The 19,749-nt window shown below is 38.0% G+C and overlaps 2 protein-coding genes across 2 annotated transcripts in view; one reads left to right on the top strand and one right to left on the bottom strand.

Annotated features, from left to right (window-relative positions):
- erbb2 (erb-b2 receptor tyrosine kinase 2) overlaps positions 1 to 11,691 on the bottom strand; it is a 48,814-nt gene extending 37,123 nt beyond the window's left edge. Inside the window, exons 1-5 of the mRNA XM_077205937.1 lie at positions 11,392 to 11,691; positions 2,456 to 2,607; positions 912 to 1,101; positions 488 to 616; positions 336 to 404 (exon numbers count right to left, since the gene is read on the bottom strand). Coding sequence (XP_077062052.1) covers positions 336 to 404; positions 488 to 616; positions 912 to 1,101; positions 2,456 to 2,607; positions 11,392 to 11,470 — 619 coding nt within the window. The 5' untranslated portion in view covers positions 11,471 to 11,691. The remainder of the gene's footprint in view (positions 1 to 335; positions 405 to 487; positions 617 to 911; positions 1,102 to 2,455; positions 2,608 to 11,391) is intronic.
- Positions 1 to 19,749, top strand: part of dnajc9 (DnaJ (Hsp40) homolog, subfamily C, member 9) — a 298,727-nt gene that overhangs the window by 250,980 nt on the left and 27,998 nt on the right. The window lies entirely within an intron of this gene.

Here is a 19,749-nt window from a genome sequence, read left to right as displayed (position 1 = left end):
TAGGGAATGCAGAATTGAACTGATCAGAAATTTTCTCTTGTATAAACTAGGTTAAATACTGTCAAAACAATTGCCAAACCAGATGTTTATTTTAGCAAAGCACCAAAAAATGTCCATCACATTAACTCATAAAAAACATAATAAAATTGACAACAAAATGACAACAAAATGATATGATTATTATAATATATTGTATAAATTAGAGCATTTAGGGACATGAAAATATATTTATTAGATATGAGATGGATAATCTTGATTCAATTAAACTAAATTCATGGCAAAAAAAACATTTTTTATCAAACAGGAAAAAATACAAATATGTCAATGACACTCACATGTTTGGCAGTCCTGATTTGTTTCTCCCCAACATCCACCGGACCCACAAGCAGAAGAACAAAGAGGACCTGAAAAAAGATCAATGTTATTGAGCAATAACAAGTATGTGATGCATTGAATAGTATAATGTGTAATGGGATAGTACACTCACAGTTCTTTGGAATGTCTTGCAGATGCAGCAGTTTGTTTTCAACTGTCATAACAGTGTCTTTCCAATTAATATTCCGAGGAAAGCAAAGTTGAGGATTTCCCCAAATATAAACCCCGCCGAGCAAGATTTCTGTGAAACAGTCAATAATTTTACTCACAATGTTCCGTTTTCATGACTGTACAACAATTCTTTAAAATAAATGTATACAGAATGCAAACACAATAAGAAATTTAATTCTAGTCAATTAAATATTTTGGAACTGAGCATAAAGAAGTCAATAAGAAGTCACGTGATTGAGAGTTTTGAGTCAGGGGAAAACATTTCCCATAATAGAGGGTCGCCATCTCTTAATTACGGTAATTATTACATGGCGTGAACGCATCGTAAGCTTGTTGTTTTGGTTCAGGAGGAACACCTTCCTTACCCGTAAGACTCCGGAGGCGTAGTTCTCTCAGGCCGAGTCCCACCTGACTGTGGTTGATGTTGTTATGTACTGCGAGAGCGTAGCTAGAGTTATACAGCTGACTGCCTCGTATGATCCGCAGATTGTCCAGAGGAACTGAACGCACTGAGACGTGAGCTATCAGCACATACCCCTGAACCTCCACAATCTCCTACAGACAAACATGAACATCCTTTCATTTTCATCAATTTATTGACATTTGAGACTCATTATTAGTGACTGACTTAAAGGATTAGTTCACCTTAAAACGAAAATTTCCTAATAATTTACTCACCCCAATGCCATCCAAGATATCCATGTCTTTCTTTCCTCAGTGGAAGAGAAAATAAATGTTTTGAGGAAAACATTTCTGGATGTTTCTTCGAATAATGGACTTCAATGACAACCAGTGTTTTGAAGTCCAAATCAATGCAGTTTCAAAGGTCTTTGAAGTGCTTGAAACGGCTGTGCACGATCGCAGCTGAGGATGAGAGTCTTATCTCGCGAAACGATAGGTCATTTTCAAAACAACAACAACAACAACAAAAAAAAATATATATATATATACTTTTTCACTACAATTGTTCGGATTGAGCTGATCTGCAACGCGCCGGGAACTACGGCATCACGTTGAAAGGTCACTGTCGATGTCGCGGGCGCCAGCGGGAGTACCGCCCTACTGTTTACAAAGCGACCAATACAATTTGAACTATCCTCCTTCGCATGGTCGAGTGGGGCGGTACTTCCGCCGGCGCCCACGACATCGACAGTGACCTTTCAACATGATGACGTAGTTCCTGACGCATTGCAGATCAGCTCAATCCGAACAATTGTAGTTAAAAAGTTTTTTTTTTTTAGATAATGACCTATCGTTTCGCTAGATAAGACTCTCCTCCTCAGCTGCGATTGTGCACAGTCCGTTGAAGCACTTCAAGACCTTTGAAACTGCATTGATTTGGACTTCAAAACGTTGGTTGTCATTGACGTCCATTATTCGAAGAAAAATCCAGAAATGTTTTCCTCAAAAAACTTAATTTCTCTTCCACTGAGGAAAGAAAGACATGGATATCTTGGATGGCACTGGGGTGAGTAAATTATAAGGAATTTTTCATTTTGAGGTGAACTAATCCTTTAAGTTAAAAGAAATTCCTTTGTTCTTATCAGTTGTGTAAGAACTCGTGAATCTTACTAAAACCAAATTACATTTAAAGGCAAACTTTCACTTGAAATAGGATGTTAGGATGGGTCATTCCTGTCATGCAGAACCCTTTAAGCCTTGAACTTTTTAAAAATTATTATGCCTATGAAATGTAAACTTGAAGTATCTCTATAAAAGGGTATTGCAGACTTTCAGAAATATGCTCTGGTCAAACTCAGGCACACACACATTATTCATTATGATGTGATTATTTACACAATGGCAAGAAAATGAACAGGAGTTTGGAAATGCTTGAGCACCAAAGAAATCTAGCTGCTGTATAATAAAGAGCTACCCTAACACATACAAACACATGACAGTCTCGTACCTGCAAAAAGGAGAGGTCTGGAGTTCCCTGCAGATGCGTGATCTCCAGGTTACCATGAACAACTTGACAGCCCGTGTACAGCAGCCTGAGCATCTCATAATGATTCTCAAGACTGGAGGGTAAAGCCAGCTTCATATCTGTCCCAAGACATACTGAAAAGTAAAACACAGACACACACATCAGCAGGGCTGTTTAAAATTATGTCGTGAAGGCCTCTGAGTTTCTGTCTGTATGTGATATGACGAATGATTTTATCAAATGAAATGGTGAAATGCTCATGAAGTGACTCTTTGAGCAGCTCTGCAGATGAAATCCATGCGTTCACATACTCATATAGTGACACCACAGGAGAATAAAGTTCAACACTTACTTAAGCAATAAAAAATAATTGAACATTTGTGTGAAGTCATTTTTGCTTATTGGTATGATTGAATTGGATCATTGCAGCTGCAAAGACCCTAGTTAATAAAGTGAGATTAAATACATAAAGTATATTTGTATTATTTAACCTATTTAATTATTGCAGGTTTGTGGAATATTCTGAGTTTGTATTTTACTGTTTTTATTCATTTTGAGGAATACTGAATCTGTTTCTGTGCAAGTGATATGAGTAAATGCATGCTCACATTTAGTCTAGAACAACAATAACCATCATGTTTACACAGATCACACAACGACTCAGCATCTCACTCACGATTCCTCTCGACATGGGGATAGGAGACCAAACCTAGGAGGCTAAAACCGTTATACCGCATGAACTGGTATACCACTCAGCACTACATAAACTAAATTAACATAATTTTAAAATTAACAAAATGGAAATTAAACTCAGAGTACTGCCTACAAAGTCTGCATTAATATCATTTTACATGTTTTATCCACTTGTCTTGTAGAGGAAAATAACACCTTAAAGGCACATGATTTGTTTCTTTTACAGTCATGACTACTGTCCTCCAGTCTTAATCACACTGCTACTCTGTGCAGGAGACTGTAAATAGATGTGTTTGGCACTCACTCTGAGTGTCCATGTCATGACAGAGAGTGTGCATATGCAGCGCTGTACTGAGATTTGTGCATGTGTGTGTCAATTCACAGATGATTTATTGTAAGTCACTATATTCAGTGCACTGTAAACTGCAGGCTAGAATTTGACAATAGACTGACAACAGTCCAAAATCATTCCTATTACACCTCTACGAGTTCAATGAGCACACATTTCTCTTGTTGCCTTTTTGTTGGTTTTTTGATGTTTAAAGTCAGTTAATTCCAGAGGCCGGTTGCATAAACTGCTTAAACTAGTTGTACAAGTTAGTCGTTGTCTAATTTTTTCCTTTAAGACTGGTCATAACTTTTTAAAGTCAGTTACATAAAAACACAGATTGGCCTCATTTGAATCTTAAAAGTAAGACTGATTACCCAGTGGATAACTGCTGATTAGAATAGTTCTTAAGACACAGACTTAACACGGTGGTTTTGATAATGCAACTGCGGCAATGAAAATGTGCAAATAAGGGTGAACAATTTTTTTTTTTGGGATGAGCTATTGTATGACACATTATTGAAAGAGCCGTTTTGTGTAGAAATATAAGTAACATGGATGCATGCTGATGGGACTGAGATTGAATAATAAGTCACTATTTCCTCCTGTTCACACTTCCTTTCCAAGTTCCCTTCCTCCTCTTTCATCATCCTAACATTCCCTCGTCTCTGTGCGTGTGTATGTGTGTGTGTGTGTGTGTGTGTGTGTGTGTGTGTGTGTGTGTGTGTGTGTGTGTGTGTGTGTGTGTGTGTGTGTGTGTGTGTGTGTGTGTGTGTGTAGAGGCCTTGAATTGAAAACAACTTTATTCGTCCATGTCTCTTGCAGGCTCTGTTCTCTTTCTCTCTCATACTTCTGTTTCTACATAATGATTTTTTACTCCTACTCAAACTTATTTTAGACTGGCTGAAGTGTTATTATACACCACAAAGTTTCGCCAATGACATCCAAACCAACAGGTTTACACACACACACACACACACACACACACACACACACACTACAGACACACACGTATGCTCTGAGTACCTCTGGAACCCTCTACAATGCGAACACATGTGACCAAATTTAACAAGAGACAACTAAAACACTTTAATAATTAACCCATGGCTAAATGATTACAGTACGATTACAGTTGCCTGTAATTGAGTTAGAGGCCAAAAATAAGCAAAGCATAGATATAATTTCACGAGTTTCACACAAATAATCAGATTAAAAGTAGTATGCGTAGATGGCTCCGAGCTCAGTTTATTGGCCCAAACCCAGAGTACTCCCCTCGTATCCCTCCCTGGCTCTGATAGGAACCAGCCAAGAGTGAGGAGTCGGGGTGGCGGAGGGATGCTGAAAACTGTCATGGAACATTGATCAGCAAACGTATAGGCCTCCTCTCGTGCTGATTGGATAAATCATTTGAACGTGTTCCTCCCGAATCGTTAATAAAACATAATTTCATTGCCTGCTTCATTGCATGCGCACTCACCGTGAGAGAAAAACAGTGCACATGCAGGGCTCGTTGACAGAACTGTCAGACCGGAAATATTATTATTATAACAATTAACTGTATCTAAGAAAGTAAAATGAAAATGATAATTTAAATTCCGATACTTGTGTTATTTTGGTGAAAAACATTAGAGCACTAAAATATGACACTCAACCGTAGCCTACTTCATTGACGTCAAAACAAACCTCATTGGTTCTTGCGGAAACTCAAACGTGAAATAGATTTAATTTTTTTTATTTTAATGATGAAACAGAATCAAATACAAATACCAAGTGCATAGGCTTTCTAGCATTAATATTAGCCTACTATAGCAACATTTTAGTTAAGGACAGTCTGTTTCACAAAGTCACATATTGATTGGCACATTTGACAACAAACTTCCCACGCCATGAAGAATGCGGCTCTACCAAGTAGGATACAGGTATGATGAAATATTTTTTTCAAGTTTAGAGGGCTAGATAACTGGACGTAGTTAGTTGATTTCTTTCTCTGTATTGGTTTTAATTGTCACCGGTTGCAGTTCTGGCTGTTCTAACTTACCATAAAAATATGCATCTGTTAGTGTTACGTGTTAGTGAAGCTCTTCTTTTTTAATAGAAAAGCAGACAATTAATTACTTTTGGTGGTGGTGGTATCATGGTAACTTGTCTGTATTCATGTTAAAGCCGCTGAAATTGTGCATCTAAGACATATTTATAGCTGGTGATCAAAAACATGGTTATTTCATGGATATAGATAAGTAGAATTTTCTAATATGTTGGCCTAGGCAATATTCCATATTTTTTATGTAGCAATATTATTCAATTCTCTACCATCTGTATGTACTTAGTAGTTTTTAGTTTCATAATTGTAGCAGAAACAGGTGTGTTTACAGTCTGAAAAAAAACTTAACCGCGGATACATTATGGCATCACCCCCTTTCGATACTTCAGACGCCCCCTCTTCAGGGCTCTGCATGCTGAACCTCATTGGTTCTTGCGCGTCAAGCAAGCAAGCATGTTTGACTTTGAGCATGTTTGTTTACCAAATTTGAGTGCTCTATGCACGTTCGCTGAACGGTGTTCAAAGTGAATAAAAGCTTAAATTAAATCGGTTTGTCAAAGCGATCGTGTCTCTTCAGAAGACTTGGATTAAACCGCTCAATTCATATAAATATATTTTGCGATCTCTTTATGAAAGTTTTGTGTACGTGTCAGAGTTTTGGGTGAATATACCTTGAAGAGAAGGACAGAAGTCATTCAGATTTCATTAAAAATAAAATCTTATGGGTTTGAAAGGACATAAGGGTGAGTAATTGACAGAATTTTCATTTTTGGGTGAACTATGCCTTTAATAACAGGTACTCCAATAAAATTTCAGTCAAATTCTGCTTACAATGTTGTTTGTTTTTATTTATTCTGTGCTTTAAAACATGCAGTAGCAAACTGACACAGTAAGCGATGTATGTAATAGCAAAACAAGAGCTCATATACATAATCCTTGTCTTTGGAAACTTGTTGTGTCACACGGTGTAAGAGCTGCTCTTGGTCTATAGGACAACCACATAATAAAGACAGATTGAATTTAAATCAGTGCTCTTTACCTGTGCAGTGAGTAAATTCACCACACCTACTCTTGGCGTGCGGCCAGACAGGAAGTACAGTGTGTACTTCACAAGCGTGTACTCAATAGGTTTTCAGCTGCCAAATTCTTTTAACCGCTGCTGTCACGGAGACTGATCTCACAGACGACAACAATACAGAGAACAGAGTGCAAGCTGACATTTACAGCGACCAAAGATCAACTGCTGTCTACTAGGTCCTGACCTTGGTTATAATAAGAGAAACACCAAAGATTTTCCCAAGACAACCATTACGACCCTTTATCACTGCCCACAGGAACAGAGTATCCAAACGGGTTGTTATCACATTGACCTTGTCCTCTGGGCATTGACCTCAAATACTGCTGAATGGACAAGCAGTATTTGCATCAAAATCGATAACGCTTTCAATAACACAGCGATGACAAAAACACTCAACTAAAGGGAACATTTAAGTGCACAATGACAAATGAATTCAATTTGTGAACCAAGGGCATAAACAAAATAGTGTTGGTCACTAACATAGTGTATAATACTGTATGCAAAAACACATTTTCCTTATTCATTCAAATACACATGTGTAACAGCTTATTACAAAACATATCAGTGCTTTTCTACATGCATATTCTATTCTTGCTCTCTTGCACATAGTCAGTCACACAACAAGAAGTACTCAACCGACAGGAAGAACAGGATTTGGATGAGAACTTGTGTCTCTGTTTGTGAACTCTGTTCCGACACACTGCTACACGCATACCAAAATACTGATGGGATGCACGTATGCATATGCGAGCATTCCTGATGAGACAATGAACTTGAACATACTTTACATGTAGAAGCTTTCCAGCAGGTACTCAAACACAACGTACACTACACAACAACAGCCTGCTTGCACGACTGTTGATGAATGCATTAATCAGTTTGGCTAGTTTATCTAGATTTTTTCTTATATGGGTTTGATCTTTTTTGTGGTGAGCCTTTAGCTGTACATTTTGCATCGTAAAAACCTCTTGAAAAATATTTTTAAACATTCAAAATGTATCTAGTCTTGGATTTAGAGCCTCTACAGAGACCATAGTGACCCAAAGCTGTGATTGTAAATACATCAAAAACATTATTTACAGCAACTTTTTTATTTGATCTGTAAGACCCTTTTTGCGCCGTTTGACATTGTCAGATGTCTTTTTTTTATGCGCATCAAGGAATTTATTCAGTAAATGTGTTTCCATCATATTTTTTTAAGCAAATTTTTTGCGCATTTTGCGCACTTGTCCATCCAGCATTTTTTTGTCATTTTCATTGTGTTTTGAGACTTGGGCAACATCCACGTTAATCTGGATACATTTGAAAACAGCGTTTTCGTTTTGAAATGCTCTCCGTCACACTAGCGTTTTTAAACGGTTTCCAAAAGTTTCTCGTCCACACTGAAACGTCAGAAAATGCTAAATTCCCCTTACTGCGCATGCGTAAGCCCTCATAAAAGCTCACTAGATGATACAGACGGAACAAAAAGATCTCACGCAATTTTTTCGGCATCTCAAAAATGATATGCTAGCTAAAACTGTGAGGGAAACTATCTGAATCATCTGCATGAAAAATAGTTTTCTAATATCTATTAGCCTATAAAAGCACGACAATCACAAGATAAATGTTCCATCTTTGCCATGTCAGTGAACAGCGAAAAAAAACACATGCTGATACTCTTTTCCAGTCTTATCATCCTTAATATTAAAGTCTTCGTTTATCGTGACATAACCCTTAACAAAACTCAGACTTGTGTTTCATCAAAACACAGACAAGAAAATGTCCTCCTGTCTCTAATGAGTTACAAATCTGACTGCTATGGGCTGTTCACACCTTCACAAGAATAACTATAACGATATAGAAGCGCACACCAACTGACAATAATGTGTTGTCTATTATACGTGAGCTGCAGTTGTGTCGTCTGCTCTTAATGCTCCAGTCCGGTGGATTCTGATTGACTGTCAATTATCATTCATCAGCTGAAACAAATCATTCTATAAGTGATTCCAATGATATCAGAATGTCTGTGTCATTGACGTCTCTATTATTGTAGAAGTAGAACGATTATTAAAACTTTATAGTTATAGTCCTTGGTGTGAAAGGGCCTTTACTCTGATAATAACTGCTGATAAAGATCCTGAAGGCCAGTAAGCGTGTGCTGACACTTTCAGCTAACAGCATTGCTAAAAGCCCCCTAGGTTCTGAAACACTCAACAATGAAACACGTAAAGCATATCTAAGACAGGTCTGTACACCCGCAACAACTGATAACAAGAACAAGCCCACCGAGCACAGCAGTGGACCAACTCTTAGTTTAGTAACTGAACACACAACATGTACTTATGCATATGCAGAATCAGATGGCAAAAGTTTGACAGGGACTGGTTTTGCTAAGTTTTGAGAATTGGAGACGTGGTCACATTAGAAAAGGTCCCATGATGACAACAATGTCCCATGCAAACGTCCTAATGCTATTGTTTATGGATTCTGCTTGTCAACAAGACTGAATGTTTCTCGCAGGCTGTTGACAATCTGAGCACCTCAACGATGTTTAACCCTTTAAAGTCTGACATATGAAAGAATAGTCCGATTTTTTTTTTATATGAAACACTTCATCAAAAATATTTTTTTTTAAAAATGCATATGTGATTTTTGAATACAATATTTGATACCTTAGGCTTTTGTGGCTCATTCAGTATAGGAGAATATGGAGAGAAAAAAAACTTTATCCAGAGGACGAAACTGAGAAAAAATATGCATAATATTTGTTGCAGTTGCTGGCATTTATATAGCCAGAGAGTAAGATGAAATTAGCAAATTAATGTAAATAAATGATATTACAGAATTAAAATGCATATAAATATCAGTTGTCACTCTATATCTCCCAATAATATGTCTCAGTTAGATAATAGGCTATATATATGATTAAAGCTCATAAAAGATAAACGTTTTTAAGATCAAAACTCTGTAGCTTTATGTGGGGGGGAAAAAATATATAATGCAATGTAATAAAATGATAATTGAGATATGTACAAATAAATGTTCCTCAAAAACCTGATTTTTAAAAAATAAAATGAAAATAATAATGATGTATGGAGAATCAAGTAACTAAGTTGCTTTAGTCCATATCTTAAAATATCTAAAAATATTACTGACAATATAAAAGATTTTATGTTCTATTTGCTTTATTAAATTCCTTAAAGATTTCACAGCAAAAAAATAAAAAAATAAAGGTGTACCATGACCTGAAGGAGATTTTTTTTTTTCAACAAAAAACAAAAATCAACTTTTTTCAGCAAAGTCTTGATCATGTCGACAATTTAGATGCCTTAGAAACATGAAAAAATCAAACTGAAATGCAGACACATTTGTTTTGTTCCGCATGTAATCAGAAGCTGACCGTTACACAGAACTTTAAAACAAACAACCTTTGGAACAACTTTCAGTGAGCAGGAAGGAGTGTATATGATTTCCTAAGAAAATATGATTTATTCCATCACTGAGTGCATGTACAGTTCACACAGAGAAATTAAAAGAAATTCAATGTGTAGATCTAGATTAAAAAAAAATAGTTTATGACAGTGGTATTTTTGTGTTATGCAGAGATTGAGAACTACAAAGTTTAAACTAGTATTAAACCTCCCATCAATTCAGTTTTGTACAGGATTTTTGTTAATCTCTGTGAGATCGCCGAATCCATTGTTTTACGGTCTGATGTATAGCCTACATACTGGCCTTCTCTGTCATATCATATGTGCTATAATAATAACATGCACAAAAAAGTACAAAAACATACCATGGTTTTACTTTGGTGTCTTGGACATGTTTTATGTTGTTATGTTTCAATGGTTTTACGCATGTACCATGATAATACCATGGAATTACTGCACTTATAGTCCTATGTAAATGGTAATTACTAACAAAGTACAATAGCAATACTATCTCAAACTATCTCAAACTACAAACTACTACTACCATGGTACTACCACTGTACATTTGCGTGTCTGCTACTACTATTTATTAATGAATTGCTATTTTTATTATTGATATTAGGAGCAGCGACATCATCATTTTCATGTTGTTGTTGTCCTGTGTTCATGACCCAATTGATTGCTTTTGTATTATTACCTATTGTTAAAATAATAACTCGTGTGTCATCGTCATTATCATGTTGTTGTTCTGTGCTTATGACCCATTTAATTGTTATTCAATAATTATATTTTTACAAATTTTGTTTAGTATTAAATTTTTTTTGGTTAACAGGAGAGTGTCATTAATATTTCATAAATTCAAGATTTAGAAAATGTAGTCGGCAGTTCTTTTGTATATTGGCTTAATTTTAAAATACGGAGTTGTGGCCATTAAACTCATGAACTGTTGGCTGTCAGGTTTCAGCGCTATTGTCATGCAAAGTTGCAAATCAAGTTTGTGCGACATACTTCACCTACGACAAATGCGTGAACAGAGTGAGAAAAAAAACACCGACGGGATTTTTTTTGTTGTTGTTGAACTTATCCACTTTAAATTAAACAAAATTAGTTAAATTAATACAAGTTTAAATTGTAAAGTTGCTTACTTTAGTAGAACAAAAACTCGACGGACAGTCGCGTGAAAATGCAGTGGGCCCCGCGCGCCGCGTCTTGATCTGTGTATTTGGGGTGTCAACCGCTTGAGTTGCACAGTTTCAACGCAAGAATGTCCCCCGCTGCTGTTTGTTTATGTTATACTCTTTTTCTGCTCTGTAACTATTATATGGAAATTCGTGGATAGTTTGGGAATGTGTGGAGATGACCCACCTTCTCTCCCTGTAGCGTCTGTAATTCCCAAAAGCAGCAACAGGACCCAGACGAGCCCAAAACTTCCGTCCGCCTCCATCGATTAGTCCTCCATTAGTTAATAGTCCTCCAATTCATACCCAGATCTCGAATTTGTTACACAGATCCACCTCGTGTAGTTTCGACGCTTTTAATATACCTGTTTTCTTTTCTTTGTAATTTCCCGAATACCAACAACTTCCTGGCAGGAGGGATTGCGCCCGACTCTCCAGTCAGTGTGTGCATGTGTGCGTGTGCCATAATGCGCGCGCTCCCGCGGAGGAGTGGCAGTACAGATTGACTCCAGCCAGCAGTTCAGCAGCTCTCCTGACACATTGAGAATCAGTCACAATGAGCTTTATTGCCAAATATGCTTACACAGAAGCTTCCAGTGCACAGACAGAACGACAGTGACAAGACAGATAATACAAATAAATATATTAAAATACATAATAAACAATAGACAATATACATGTAAGTTATATAAATGCAAGGGAATAAGAAGCATGGTATGCTGAATAAATATAAGCATAAAAGAGTGTTGTGCATTGCACATGTTTATTGCCTAGAAGGGCCATTTAACTGATCATGAGGTCCTGAGGTGCCAGGCTGTTCTGGTGCTCAGTGATCTGTCGGGGTCTGTGAGGGGTCCAGAGTGATTTTGCCAGACCTTTAACTCACTCTGGATGAGTACAGTTCTTGCAGAGTGGGAAAGGGTGTACCAATGATTCTCCCAGCAGTCCGGACAATCCTCAGTTTGGTTTGAATTGGTTTGATTGGTTTGATTCATGCAGACTAATTATGGAGTCGGGAGCAATTTTAACAAGGCCATGGCTAGTGGTCATATTTTTTACTTGCTGACTTTAAATAAAAAGCATATTGTTTTCAACAAAATTTGAACAATCATAAAACAATTTAAAAAAAAATTAAATATAAAACATAACACATAAAATCTATCCAACAACACTACATTTTCAGCCATGGTTAGCCCAAAATGTGCCAACCTGTCCATTCAACAGGCAAGTTTCAACATTACATTTTATTATAACTTGACTCCTTTCTGAATGTATGTTAACGTGTTACACAGCAGATGAGCCTCTTACAAAAAATATGATACTGAAATTTTAGAGACAGAATTCATACAAATATTTTAATTTAAGACAGTTCTGAATAAGGTGTTTGAAACCAACAAGAACAACAACAACAACAACAACAACACATTTGTGTCAATGGACTTTTGACTTCAGTAAGCCCTTTGTGACAACTAGCCCCACTCTGGTCAGTTATTGCTAGCAGCTTATCATGTTTCTAATTAAATTCTATAGGACACTGTTAGATATCAGAAACTACTTGCTTCTGAGTATATCTATTGCAATTTTACTAGTAGGCTAAGATGTTTTATTGAACTTTCTAATTACAAGAGAGTAATTATAGTAGTAATTCTTTAGACCAAAAGAATGAGCAATAGTTACAAAAACTAGAATGGTAAACAATTAAAAAGTCAAATATTTAGTGAATACAGACAACTTAAGTAGAGCTTACTCACTACTGGATTAGCTATTAGTAAAAGGAAGAATTCATAACTTTGCTATTTTTAAATTTTTAGGAATAAATATTTGATCCTTGGAAAATGCAACCGTTCAAATTAGATTAACTGTTTAAACAAAAAAGTGAACATTTATTAATTAATTTCTTATTATCTTTTAAAAAATTGTTTCCAAAATTGCTCTTTGGGGAGTGTTTTTTTTTTATGGTAACACTGCATTTCTACTTGCAGTGGCTGCTTTTATCAAAAGTCAATAGACATGGGGAAAATTCCAGAGAATGGCATGTGTTGCCAAAAGTGATCTTTTTTTCTCACATTGATAGTGAGTGTGTTTGTACCCCAAGCTCAAGCTCTGAGTAGGCAGAAAGAGGAGGAAGAAGAATAAACCTCTTTCATTCAAAACTTTTGAGCGTCTTGTCACCTACATGACCCCTTGTAATACAGCCCGAGAGTGAGTAAACCTTACTCCAGTTTATAATATAGCTATATATTTAATGTCAAGTCAAGTCAAGTCATCCTCATTTATATAGCACTTTTAACAATGTAGATTGTTTCAAAGCAGCTTTACAGAGATGTATTCTCAGTGTGCCTTTATCTATACCAAAGTAGATTTTTTTTTAGACAAATGCTTTTCCAGTCTTCTTCCAGTAGGCAATCAGGTGCTATTAGGCAGAGCATGAGTACATATTCAGAAAAAGCATAATATACATCTATTTTTGCAGTATGCATATCTGGATAACCTGCTACATTTGTGAAAATACATACTATTTAAATGTAATAGACATACTAGTAAAAGTATCCTGTTCAATTTACTGTAAAAATAACTGCTAGAATCAGAAAAAATACTTTGACAATGTTTCCAGTATTACGAGATGGTATATTGGTGCTAATAAACTAATAAGCATATTTCATTAAGTGATATAATCTTACTATACAAAATCTGAACTACCAAAATCTGCTTTTTATCATAAAGGGGCTAAATGTAAAAATTTTCTTGTGTTTATCGCTTTTTTGTTGCCAATGGTGAAGGACTTGAGATGTTTTTTCCAGGAAAATAAAAAGTATGTGATTTTTAAACGCACTCCCGAGAGCCTCACTTCTGTTCTGTGACACATAAAACTAATGCTTATACAATGTGCAGGATAATGCCTAAAGAGCTATTCTGTACTTTTATGTATATGTGTCATGAAAAGAAAAGTGATTAATTTAAATTAATTTAGTCAAATCTGTAGTCTTTAGTCTCAAATATATTTTATAATCAAACTATCATAACAGTGTAATTTTGACTAGCCTACCTTCTCTGTTGACATGATGCTGGTAAATTGCAGAGTTTGTGCACGTTGCTCTCAGCAGCATAGACGTCGTCTTGATGTTCGTTGACTCTATATTGCTGCAAAGGTATTTCCAACTTCTTTTTACCTTTAGGAAAAGAACAAAAAATTATTTTGCAGTGAGTATATCAGGATTCGGGGACCTAAATCATGTTCAGTCTCTTATAAGCTATGTCCACGAGCAATAAGTTGCTGGCTGCAGTTCACATAATGGCCACGGTGTCACTAATTACAAGAGTTTCTGAATTCTATATATAACCCCTTTAAAATATCAGAATCAGATTTCTGTTTCATTCCTCCTGACCGCCTGAGACGTTGTTATATTATTAGCCAGCAGCCATATCACACTATAGTCCAAGACTAATTGCCCACTGACGCTAAGCAGGGCTGAGCCTGGTTAGTACCTGGATGGGAGACCTTGTAGGAAAACTAGGTTGCTGTTGGAAGAGGTGTTAGTGATGCCAGCAGGGGGTGCTCACCCTGTGGTCTGTGTGGGTCCTAATGCCGTATAGTGATGGGGACACTATACTGTAACAAGCACTGTCCTTCGGATGAGACGTTAAACCGAGGACCTGACTCTCTGTGGTCATTAAAAATCCCAGGGGTGTAACCCCAACATCCTGGCCAAATTTGCCCATTGGCCTCTGTCCATCATTGCCTTCTAATCATCCCCATACATACTTATTGGCCCTGTCCCAAATGGCGGACTTCATGTGGACGTTTGGTCTCCTGGACTTAAATTGCGGATGCTTGCTGAATCTACGAGTCCGTGGGCTGTCCCATTCATCATTTTAATGCTATGAAGTGTGCTCAGCAGCACCCTTTGTACCCCTTGAAGCGGTCTTCTGTCAAGCCCGCATGGATGCAGGCTCCACACACTTCAACTATTCAGGAATCCTTGCGAAAGGCCAATCAGGCAACGGATGGGAGGAGATTTCGCTCACGGATAATTATGAACATGGCTCAGAAGAAAATATTTAAATGTAAGTATCATTGCTGTTCTTATGACCTAGGTGTACATTTTATCAGTTATTACCTACAGTTTATACAAACATTATGGTTATCGACCAGTGGTTGATGTCTCAAATATAAGCTAATAGCTCGCTGAATAATACGACCGCATTATGATTCATTAAATAAATAAGTGTCACTTATTAAAAATAAGTGTGCCATTTGGGCCAGGGCCATTGGCTTCATCACTCTGTCTCCTCTCCACCAATAAGCTGGTGTGTGGTGGACGTTCCGGCGCAATATGGCTGCTGTCGCGTCATCCAGGTGGATGCTGTACATTGGTGGTTGTTGAGGAGATTCCCCCTTCTATGTAAAGCGCTTTGAGTGCAGAGAAATTATTATTATTAGTGGATCTCAGTTCCAGCCAGAGTGCAGAGTGCAGCTTTCTAGGAGCAGCAAATTTGTCATCCTCCCAAGCTGTGACGATACACAGAGTTTGTTTCATTTTATTTTGCTTACGGGTTGTTACTGTATGGTGTCAGTTACCTCACGGTTCTATCCAGAGGCGTTTCAACCCGCTATTGACTAGTTTTTTAGAGACTTTTGTGTTTCAATCTGCCTGATGGTCCTAGCCGTAGGTGTTTATTAAATTATTTGAATAGGAGACCGAATTCTCTCTCTCTTTTCTCTGTTCCTCATGGTTCATCCAGAGGTAGGAGGATTTATTGTAATTTTTCCTATCACTCCAGGTTGTTGTATCCAGAGGTTTCCTAATTATTGAGGCTTATCTCCCAATTTCTACTGCCTTCCTACTGAATTGCAAGCTCTGTCCTTATTAACTTTTTCCTGACGATGGGCATGATCTCTGCGCATCAAGCCTGAGTGTTCAGCATCTGAAGGAAGTACTTTATGGACCCGTGACTTCATTGTAGCTTACTGCCTATGTCAGAAAGACAGTTGCATTTCGTGGGACTGTACCACAAACCGAGAGCTCAGAGCAAAGATGATGAAGTGGGATCTAAGGTGGCTGGTGGTTCTGATGAGGTCTCACTTCATTCTTCGGGGACTGCTCCACCCCCGGTGGATGACACACTGGAACTGCTTTGGATGGCAATGGCCCGTCTTGGCCTTGATGAATGCCCTGTACATTCTGTTCAGTCTAATGTGTTTTTCTGCAGACCTTCACCTATGGTTTCCTTTGTTATACCTGCATGTAAAGACTTCATAGCAGAATGTTTGAGTGCCCTCAAAGGACCAGGTATAGCCAAAAGGTATTCCAAAACTACTCGCACTTTGACAATGACAAAAGCAGAGTCCCCCACATTGGAGTGCGTAGTGTACCTGAAGTCGAACAGTCTGCTGCTGCACTGATGGTGTCACCAGATGAGGCACTTAGGGGGAACGTCTGATACCCTAGTGCTCCGTGTGGCTGCACAGTTTCCTTTCTGAAGAAATCGTCTAAAATAGTTGCCTACATCACTCGTTCTGAAAACACTGTCTGCTAATTAATTTAAGCTTTTTTCTCTTCAGATTGTAAAAAGACCTTGAGGGATCTACCCGTCATTCCTGGACATCTTTTTGGTCCCGAAGTATCTGAGGTTTTGGAAAGACGCATGAAGTTGTCTGAAACCCCTCACCGGCTAACAGGTACAGCGTACCCCAAATTTTAGAATGCCAACAGCACCTGCTCATCACTGTAACACGCCTGTGCAAACCATGTTTCCGCCATGTGCCCTCTAATCGACCTCAGGACCAGCAGAGATTTCCGGGTTCTAATGATGCCCAGATGTGTGACCCCCATGGTAGTCCTGCCCTCCGCTGTTCCCCAGGGGATCCACGTCAGTGTCCTCCCACAACCTCAAAAGGCAGACACTTCAAGTCCTGAGATGCTAGGGCTAGTGGTCGGAGGTTTTATGACACATCATCTGAGTTACATTGTCAGACCCTTTGGTCTTGGTGACATTGCGTAATGGTTATACACTGCAGTTCCGACGCCGGCCCCCCAAGTTTTTCGGTGTCACATTTCAACTGTTGTGGTAGACCCATTTCATTTAGTAGCTCTCTCTGAAGAAATTATTTCCTTGTGGGAGAAGAAGATTTACCCCTTAGTTCAGAGGGAGGGTTTTAGTCAACAAATTTTCTGGTTTCAAAGCAAGACAGAGGTTTTCAACCAATTTAAGATTTGAGGAGAATCAACAGGTAAAGAAGCTCCTGTTTTGCATGTTGCGTGCGGCCCACATTCTTCGGTCAGTGGCAGAAAGAGATTGGTAAATAAGTGTCGACCTGACGGATGCATATTTCTATGTTCTGATTGCCGTGCATCACAGGAAGTTTCTGTGTTTCAGTTTCAGGAACAAGACCAGTTCAGGGTTCTACCATTTGGACTCTACCTAGCTTCTTGTGTGTTTACAAGATGTATGAAGGCTGCCCTGTCTACCCTGTTGGCCTAGGGATTGCAGATTTTACCGTATCTAGATGACTGGTTGCTCTGCGCTCAGATGTAGGTCCAATTTTCACACAATACAAAACGTGCTGGACAACATGGCCAAGTTGGGTCTCTCAGTGAACAGAGTAAAGAGTTCTCGCGCATAGTCCATAACCATTCATCGTTATGACAATCAATTCGGTCACAATGCATGCCGCGCTGTCTTCGTCTCAGACAACAGATATCCTACACTTTCTTGCCCAGTTGGGAACGGTCAATGGATCACATCAACCTATTGCAGATACGTGCAGTTTTTTGGCCTTAAGACATTTCTTTCCTGTTCTGGTGGGCTGCCATGTGCTTGTACATTTGGACAACATGTCAATGTTCTAAAATCTGTACCACCAGGAGGGTACAAGGTCGGAGAGCTTGTTGCGGCTCACTCACAATATCTTCACCTGGTCACTTCCACGGTTTGCATCATTGAGGGCTGTTTATCTGCCAGAGGTAGTCAATCAGACTGCAAATGATCTGTCCAGGAATTGCATACATCCTGGCGAGTGGAGGCTCCACCTGGATGTAGTTCAGGACATTTGGCAGGAGTTCTGTATGGCGGAAGTAGATCTATTTGCTTTGGAAAACACAACTCACTGCACGTTGTGGTTTGCCCAGATGGAGGCGTCCAGACTATCGATGCGACACACTGTCACACGATTGACCAGTTTGTCTTCTATATGCTTTTCCTCCGATTCCTCTGTTGTCGGAGACACTTCACAGGATTTCTCAGGGCAGACACGGTACTTCTGATAGTGCCACGGTGGCTGTCCAAACCACAGATTCCTTTGCTCCTAACCTTGTTTGTGGGCAGACCAATGCAGATTTCTTTCAGGAGGGATCTGCTATCCCAGCTAGACAGGGTAGCTAATAAAGGTCCCCCTCTATCTAAGCAGAGCCTGTCACAATGGGTTGTTGAGGTTATTGATTTGGTCTAAGGCTCTGGAAGCCATGCCTGGGACCATCATTTGCCATTCCACTAGGACTGTTTCCTCTTCATGGGCTGTGTTTAGGGGTGTTTCACGTCATGTTTTCCGAGTAACCCTTTTTTCTAGGAAGTTATTTTCCTCGTGACTCTTTTGGTATGGGTCATCCACTAATATAACACCGTCTCTGGCGGCCAGGAGGAATGAAATAGAACACTGGTAATGTATGTTACCATGGTTCTGTGAATTCTTACAAAACACTTTATGACATTTGCTCTGAATAGTGCAATAAAAAAAATTCGGTAACACTTTAGTTTAGGGTCCTGCATATTACTAGGATATTTGCTGTTTATTAGTACTACTTACAGTATAAAGCACATATTAATGCCTTATTCTGCATGACCTTATTTTACATTCCTAATCCTATCCAGTACCTAAATGTAACAACTTACTTACTAATAAGTAGTAATTAGGAGTTTATTGAGGCAAAAGTCATAGTAAATAGTTAGTTGAGAATTGAACCCTAATAATACAATATAAAGTATGACCAAAATGTATTCTAATTACTAAACATTAACTATATAACATAAAATATAACAAAAAGTTATTTAAACCCCTAAAGGTAAAGGTGACAAAAAATAGGAAGAAACAAAACTATTTTAATAAAATATAATCATGTGTAACGCAGGGACTTCTGGAAATGTGCTTTCACTGTATTTCACTGCTAAATCATCGTTTTATACTTGCGAAAAACATAAATTTCTCAGTATTTTACAGTTAGATAAACCTTTAAAAAATGTTCACTGTATAACCTTGTTTTTTCCTATAGTATTTAGTTACATTTTATTCGGATGGTCCGCTTTAGACAAGTAACTTGCAACTACATGTCAACTAGCTGTCATTAGATTAGCTGACTGTTAAAAACTGTTGGCTGACTGTTAGAGGATTAGAGTTTGTAAAATAAGTTGACGTGTAGTTGCAAAGATACTTAAAGTCTATAGAAAGTTTGTTGCGGACCATCACAAGTGTTAGCAGATATTAAGCAGGCAATCTACGAATACTCTGTGAGTTGACATTACTAAAATAACTAGTTACTTGTTATTATAA

The sequence above is a fragment of the Siphateles boraxobius genome, unplaced genomic scaffold, assembly GCF_051911475.1.
Source record: "Siphateles boraxobius isolate OS27281-9 unplaced genomic scaffold, OSU_SipBor_1 55, whole genome shotgun sequence".
NCBI classification, from domain to species: domain Eukaryota; kingdom Metazoa; phylum Chordata; class Actinopteri; order Cypriniformes; family Leuciscidae; genus Siphateles; species Siphateles boraxobius.
Note: the sequence above shows the minus strand (reverse complement) of the source record. Positions and strands in the feature narration are given on the sequence as shown.